Source organism: Limulus polyphemus, unplaced genomic scaffold, assembly GCF_000517525.1.
Source record: "Limulus polyphemus unplaced genomic scaffold, Limulus_polyphemus-2.1.2 Scaffold505, whole genome shotgun sequence".
NCBI lineage: Eukaryota > Metazoa > Arthropoda > Merostomata > Xiphosura > Limulidae > Limulus > Limulus polyphemus.
In genome coordinates, this window is record NW_013666115.1 from 337262 (window position 1) to 345714 (window position 8453).

The following is an 8453-nucleotide window of genomic DNA, read 5'->3' on the forward strand; positions in this document are numbered from 1 at the left end:
CCCCCGTGTAACTTTACGCGAAATTAAAAAAACAACAACATATAATAGTTTCTCAAACATGCCAACTCTATCAGACAGACTCTTGAATAGCTCGCTTCAATATTATAAGTAAAATATTAATAAAAATAAACTGATGAGCAAACCAGAGAGTTACATAATACATGATGTAAGTACCATGTTTACTTGTTTGTGATGAAGCACAAAGCTACACAATGGGCTATCTGTGCTCTGCCCACCACGGGTATTGAAACCCGGATTCTAGCGTTCTAAGTCCACAGACATACCGCTGTGCTACTGGGGGTGCATGTAAGTACCTCTCCCCTCTAAACATCATAAATAAGACTCTTAAACGCCAAACAGTGCTAGGCTAACTGAATCCCAGACACAAACGTAGCTCTGTTTTACAATGGTTTTGTATGTAAAAATAGGATTCCGTGTGTTTGTGTGTGTGTGTGTATGACTGGTAAGTGGAATACGGACTGATAGTGCGATCAAACATAAGTGAAGCTGGTGAAAATATACAAGTTAATATTACCCATGTCCAATTCACGAAAAAGGGTATGTTAATTAAAACTGCAGACAATGGACAAAATTTAACATACTGTGAGTAATGCAACAATGTAACAAGGGTTATTACCTAGGATTCAGTAACAGTGCAAATAAAATAACAATTCCAGAGAGGTCTACGTTGAACCTGACCCTCCCTGGTCCAAAACATGGTCCGAATCCCGATGAAGAAGAAAAACAACAATAGTTTCGTTTTGAGTTTACTTACTGAATAAATACTGATTTATTAGATGTTACAGTTTTTACACTAAGGAAGATTATTATTTTAGAACATCAGTAATCGAAACGTCGTACCTGTTCTAAAATATAATTTTCCTCACTGTAAAAGCTGTGACTTCTAATAAAATAATTTAATTTACTTTATTTATTTATTAATTACTTCTTGGGAAAGTTAAATAATGATAAACTAATACGCATGCATCTTATAAACCAAACGAACAAATTCACATTCCCTTATTATTTTAGGTGACTACTATCTGCAATACAAGCCTATTGGCAAACATAGATGTTACTAGACCTTAATAGCATTTTTGTCTTTTTCAATTATCTTAATGCGATTTAAAAAAAAAAGAACATATGATCTTTAAAAAACTTAATCTCAGTTTATACTGACTCTATTCTTCCATTTAGAAGTTGTAATTCCAGATTATAGCATCATTTTGTTTTTAAAACGATAAAGAAGATATGATATTTCCGACAACAGGAGTATAACTTGTGTTATTACCTTTTTCCCAAAAAACTTCTTTCAGAGGAAAACCACTAAAAGGACATTGCACAGTAGCTGACCTCCCAGCCAAAACTGTTATGTTGTCCATTGGTCGAATGTATGGTGGTCCATAAACGTCTAATCTTGCTGAATAAGTAACTCTACCAACTATGTTTTCCGCAGTGCACGAATAAATCCCCCCGTCCGAACCGCTTACAGAGCTTATGTTGACGTAGCTATTAACTGTGTTCCTGTTGCTGACGTAGTCTCCAATTCTGGTCAAATATACTTCCGGTACCATAACGCCATCTCTTGTCCACGTAATTTGTGGAAGTGGAATACCGGAAGCAGAACATTTCATTGAGATAGTTGAACCGGGTTGGACAACAGTAGATTCAAAAGTAAAATGAAATCTAGGGTGTTGTTCTGAAAATAATGTATGCAAAAAATGTTAATGCCATAACACGTCAAAGCACACAAAAGTTAGGTGGAGAAAATGTCAACGTTTGCTTCTTATCCTTGTAATTGTTTTTGTTTTTTTTTTTGTGTAGAGCTGATGGAGAGAGTCGATAAAAAGATATAACATTACGCCATGGTTTATAAAAGTTCAGTCTTCCATTACATTAAAGTAGCTTCAACATGCGGCAAGTTCTCAAATATCATAAAATATGATCAACTTTTCTTTCCATTACCTGCACGAAACTTTCAAGAAATAAATCCACTGATTTCCAGGGGGAACTAATCCTCAGTTTATGTACAGAGCTTTATTGAAAATTAATTCGATAACAAGTTGATCATAAGTCACTATGTATAATATTTTGTATAAAATACTTACGCTAAGTTCGGATTTGCTCATGTTACTGAGACACGCTAGGTTTATTTTGGTTATATACTCTGATATTTTGTCAGAAAATATGATGGTTTTTTGGGGGGGAAAGAATAATAATAATACCCATTGTTATCATTGGTTAACCTATAATATTTGTAAGATATTATTACCGTTATGTTTACTTTTACTTATAGATGATAAATTTTAAATTATTTGTTTGACAAAAAAATCCGATCCAGTATTTTATTAAAATTAGCCTATTTGTCTAAATAATCTATACTAGCTATTTTACTCATTACTAGTGGAGAGTGTATTTATCAATGTCGTCCATTGATAATTAAACTTTGAATTGTCTTCATGAGAAACGATGGCTGGTCTCACCTCTGACAACTAGTTCTGCTGTGTCCTGACTTGAAACTCTGTCTGACGTTACCATACACTGATACATTCCCTTATCTTCTCGTTGTACCGAATGAATATTTAAGATTCCTTTGTCTAATATCATAATTCTTGTGTTTGCCGATAGGGGGTGCCCGTCTTTAAACCAAATTAATGTCCTTGCTGTGTTTGTAGTAGGAGACACGCTACACCCAAAAGTTACTAAGTCTCCGAAGTTTGCTGTGAGAACATGTGGATGTAGGTCAACTTTGAAAGGCGCTGTAATTATAACAAAGAGTAGTTAACATAGAAAGTGGAAAACACTGGATTATATGTAGACTGAAAAACATTAATATTTCTGCTTAGAACCAAGTTGCTAGTAAATTCTGTTGATTGGTTGAAATAAACGAGAATCTATAATATAACTTTACTTTAATTAAATTAACAGCGTCCAATGCATTAGAAAAACAAGCCAAACACATTAGCTTAAATGTTTAGTAGAGGAGTAAATAAACAATAATAACACAAATAATCCATGTAAGATGTTCAACAAAAATATGCAGTCAATACAAAAATAATACATATCACACCCAAAACAATTTTCTTTAATGTGCAAGTGAAGGCGAGACTTAAGCCGTTTATAAGAAACAATTTTATTAAAAACACAGAGGATGGACTGAAGTGTAAAGACGCCTATCTTCCAGACGAAAATTTTCAGTGATGTTTCCAAAAGAGAGGTAATACTTTTACAAACGCCATTTTAGACAAGTATTTTATAGATATTCAACTTATTGTTTGATCAGGCTACAGTATACAAGTAATGCTTTTAGCAAGTTGTTTGAGGTATACAATGTTATTATTTAATGTGGTACAACACATTAACTGTTTATTCTATCTGAAATTGCCCCACAGTGGCACAGCGGTATGTCTGCGGACTTACAACGCTAGAATCCGGGTTTCGATACCCGTGGTTGGCAGAGCACAGATAGCCCATTTTGTAGCTTTGTGCTTAATTACAAACAAACAAACTATCTGAAATTACAATGTACAACGTAAAAATAAGTTATCTAACATTTGTATTAAGGCATTATTAATCAAAAGTGTAACATTACTTCACAAACATGAATTATATACATATATATTTATATGTTGTAGGAGGAGACATAGAGTTTTGAGTGATCCGTTTTCGAACGTTAACGTTAATTTTTTGAACTACTAATCTAACATTAGTTCCCGCGCTACTGAATGCTGCGCTTTTTAAAGAAATTTATCTATATGTTCATCTTTTCACTTATCAATCTGCCTATCCTCCTATTTATCTAATAGCTCTGAACATACGTGAAACAGCTTTCACATAAATAATCATAACGCATGGATTCGATATGAGATTTTACGAATATGATCAGTAATACTTTCTTTTCATGAAACTTCTTCTGCCTAAATGTTGATGTCTTTGAATGTCCATGAAACTCCATTTTGTAGCCTAAGAAGCGCAGTCCTTCTGGCTTTTATGGTCTTACATTTTAGCTTTTATAAAGGCGCTTTATCCTCTCGGCCGCTTCCATGTATTAAGCATTTGCTCAGCATGGCTCACATTGGTCGTAAAGATGAAAAGCTGGAAGAATATATATATTATAGAGCTGGCGCGTGATGGTTCATCGAATAAAGTTCATATGTTACACCATTCTCCCTTGGGAAACGTAATGCTGTAAAATGTGTGAAATAAAACCAGCTTACTAGGAACTATTACCTATTAGGATGTACTGCTCTCTATTTGAGTCTTATACGTTTTTGTGTATAATTTCAGGTTTCATTTTACCATCACTGAAATTCATCAAAGTTCAAACGAAATATGGAAACTGAATATTTAAGCAAATATTTTGAAAATTAATTTGAATTCCTTTTGTAACATACATCTCTTTCACTCTGTGTTAAGAATAAATTTATAATAAGTCAATAGAGAAACTTCTCTTTTCGTGAGCTTGTTACGACACTTGCTATTAAATAGGTTCTTAAGTAGTAGCATTTTATTCTTTGTACTGATACCGTCTCTGCTATACAAATATTGAAACTGTTTTGATGTTTTTTCCTCAATCCTAAGTTTCAATCAGAAAGTAACTTCTGAGCTGCGAATCTACGTGAGATGGCTGAGTATGTTACATTAAAACGATTATGGAGCATCACCATGTCGTTACAAAAGGACCCGTCGTAAGGCTGTCATGTCCAAATCACACTACCTCTCCCTGCAAGTTTTCCATAATCCATCTAGTATACTAGGACGACGATTTCTCAGCATCAGTTTCGACAGTCTGATCGCAAAGAAATCCATAGGTCCTGCGTCTTGAGACTTGACCAGTATATTTTAATACGTATAGAATACCATGACTATTTATTTCATTCTCCAGGTGTTTGTGATATGCGACAGTTGAACGGGAAGTTTGACTTGAAGCCTTATCTTGGTGAACTCTTACTCTGTTGGTCTCATTTACTTACGGAGAGCCTTCTTGATTATGTTGCGTGCTGTTGCCTGGGACAATGGACGGCTTTTGCCACTGACCTTTGTATTCGTGGATTCTTATCTATCAGAAGTCTTTGAGCTTTGCTGAACATAGCTAGAGTATGACTTATTGCAGGTCTCTTTTTGGATAGTCCTTTTATCCAACGTTGATCCCTATTAATTTATTTACCACTGACATTAACTGGAAATTCTAAATCTTTGATCTGAGCAAATGTTTATGATCTGAGAATTTTACTATTTTGCGTCAGAAAGGGTTGTTACTTATCCTTCCCAAAGCGATCAGCTTTTATTTGCATCACACTATCTACAAAGCGCTAAACAACGTCAAATTACAATTTTGATACATTCCGTTCCACTAAGACTTTGTATCGGTTATGGCTGTTATGTGACGTGCTAATTTACATATCCAAAATCATCTTAATATAACGCATTCAATAATCTGATTTCTATAATAGGGTTGGCTTGACAAAATACCTTTTTTGTAACCATAAGTTACTGTTTTAAGACTATCCTATAGCTCATTAATTAATAGAATTGAAGACTGCGCCTACCTTTGAGATTTTTCATTAAATATATAATGTAAACTGAAATCAAATAAAGTAACTATTTTTCAAAATATAAAGCAGTCCACACAAACACCATCAACGAAACGTTCTAAAACTCATCATGAACTTTGAGTTACGTAAAGTTGTAGTAACTTTAATACAAAAAATGCGAGTTTGATTTTAAATATCAGATCAAATTAAAAGAGAAATGTTTCGTATGTTTTGAAATATCAACTACATACTAGAAAGGGTTAATCATACCGTATAAAAACGATTTGCATATCCCCAAACATACCGCATCAAAGCAAATATGACTGATCGTGGTGCCACGGGCAACATTTTTAGTCCATATATGTTTGTTTCCTGGCAAATTTTTAATCATTGGACGTTTTAATGCTGCCACAGGAAGTCTTATGGGTGAAGACCTATGTCACAGTTCTTACCAAGGTAAGATACTCGTATACCGAAACTGCTAAACGATGTAGAGAATAAGATACAAAGGAGTTCGACAAAAGGAAGCATTCACTGTTCATTATGACAGCGGCCAGACTCACAGAACAGAACTTTTAAGATAACAACGAACTCCAAAACTACAAATCCAATTCAAAGTCTAGAACAGCACTCTCATTCACAAAGTGAAGGCTAAAGTTGCAAAAGAGCCCCCCTCCCCCTTTAGCTAAAAAATACATTATGAAGACGATGGACATATATTTTGGTACCGTTAGTAATATAATAAACAAGAATTTGAAATTAACGAAGCTTCATAAAATAAATTCCCAGTCACATCTCGAAACCAACTGATTTCATGACAAATTTGGTCGAAGAAAATGGGGTCACAGTAATAATTATTTTTGACTAAGTACCTGTCAACTCCTTACATGCAGTTTTAATAGACTTTTGTGACTTTAACATTCTTAAGCATGGTCTTCGAAGTCAACTTCTTCGTACAATGGAGTATCTGTAGAAATTTTGTCATTCTGTGGTCGATGGTCGTCATTTGTGTCATTCGAAGAAGCTTGCATCAGTTACGGTTGCGATGTCAAATAGTAGTGTGTAATCATATCCATCAGACTGAGCACGAATGACGATGAAGAAGATGTGTTCAAGGGCAACAATGGACCTACGACATCGTTCTTATACGGAGTGATTAACTCTTAGTAGTAACATCAATGGCATTAATTATGGATGAACAGCACCTACAATAAACACTTATTTCTAGTAAAAAGTAAACAGTAAACTATCATGGGTGAGTAGAAAGTGTCATTTGATTAGCTCAGATCTTATTTATATTTTATTGGTGAAAGAGCAACTGTACTATCTTTAAAGAAAGCACGAAATGGTACTAACTAAATACCAATTTTTTGCAAAGCTTCTGGGTAAAACTCTGTGGATGAATTAGGACTTGGAAGAGTTGTTTCTATTCTTAACTCACTCGTAAAACACACTAATATAGAAGTGATATTTTCTCATCTGAATAACGCTTATCTTGAGTCTAAAGTAGTTTTATTTGTATTTGTTTAATGAAACAAACCCCCATATGTAATATAATAGTTTATCTGTATCTTCACTTCAAATAATAGAATTAAATCCAATTACTTTGTGATAAGACAAACAGAACACTTACCAGAAACAAAGACGATAGTTTGAGCTTCAACCTTTCCAACACTGTTGTTTGCCACGCATACGTAAGTACCGTTGTCTTCCAGTGAGAGATGTTCTAGAACGAGGAGTTCCGAGTGCTGAATAAACCTGTATCCGGGAAACAGGGGGATCTTGTCTCTTCCGTGTAGCCTATACCACTGATAGTAAGGAGCGGGATTCCCCTGTGCTACGCAAGGTAGAGATAAAACTTCACCTTTCTGCCCTTGGACAGTTTGTAAAGAATGAATCAGTCTTGGCGAAATAGGGCTATGGACATCTACAGGAGAGAACAGGACACACGAATTATCTAAATCGTGTTTTGAAACAAGTTTTGTTGAAACTCACGCATCTGACATTATAACTCGACGACTTCAATCTTTTTCGCTAAAACTTTTAGATTTTAACAGAAATGATTAAAAATCAGTCCCTGTGATGTACAACTTACTCGTTAGCAAACTTGCTCACCTGTTTACTTGTTTGTTTTTGTCATCTGTTTGCCCATTTTTCTGTTTAATTATCGAAGGTTATTAGTCTAAGTAAACTTTATTGTCAGCTTGTTTATATTCCTAAATAATTTAATTTTTTTATTTGGAAAAGTTATGTTCCTTATAGCTATTGTAAAAATATCAAAAAAGTATGAATTATGTTTTCTATTCTGGAGCAATAAACAATATATATAAAATGCTATTTGTTTTACTTGACGTTCCCAGAAAACGCACTATAATTAAATAAATACATTTTTATTATTCCTCAAATAGTTTGAAACATTTTTTTTAATTTTGAATTTAACATTTCCTCTTTTAATAAATATAATATTGTGTAATACTTCTATTATACAAGATAGATAGATAACATTAATTTCTCCAGTTTCATTGTATTATTGTGATGTCATTGCTGATAAAAAAAACACTTCCGTTAACACGACAGTTCTGTTGAGAATGATCAATCATACAACGACTCAGCCCGCAATGAATTCCAGAAAAGACACCAGCGAACTGAACAAGTAGAGTAAGTGGAAAAAAATATGCCAGAGCGAAAAAACAAAAATAATGTCCACCAGGAAATATCAGGCTTATAATATTTGTTTCGTTTTCTCGTAAAAAAATTAATAATATATAATACCTTTCAAGTCATTTAATTGTATTCATAATATATTGCAATTTGTTTGTTTGTTTGTTTTTGAATTTCGCGCAAAGCTACACGAGGGCTATCTGCGCTAGCCGTCCCTAATTTAGCAGTGTAAGACTAGAGAGAAGGCAGCTAGTCATC

General features: G+C 34.0%; 1 protein-coding gene across 4 annotated transcripts in view; it reads right to left on the minus strand.

Annotated features, from left to right (window-relative positions):
* Nucleotides 1-8453, minus strand: part of LOC106458724 (Down syndrome cell adhesion molecule-like protein Dscam2) — a 79473-nt gene that overhangs the window by 50531 nt on the left and 20489 nt on the right. For 3 of the 4 annotated variants that reach the window (XM_022384999.1, XM_022384998.1, XM_022384997.1), the window contains exons 5-7: nt 7168-7461; nt 2484-2759; nt 1292-1699 (exon numbers count right to left, since the gene is read on the minus strand). In XM_022384999.1, the coding sequence (XP_022240707.1) occupies nt 1292-1699; nt 2484-2759; nt 7168-7461 (978 nt within the window). The remainder of the gene's footprint in view (nt 1-1291; nt 1700-2483; nt 2760-7167; nt 7462-8453) is intronic. The other variant, XM_022385000.1, reaches the window with a different exon arrangement.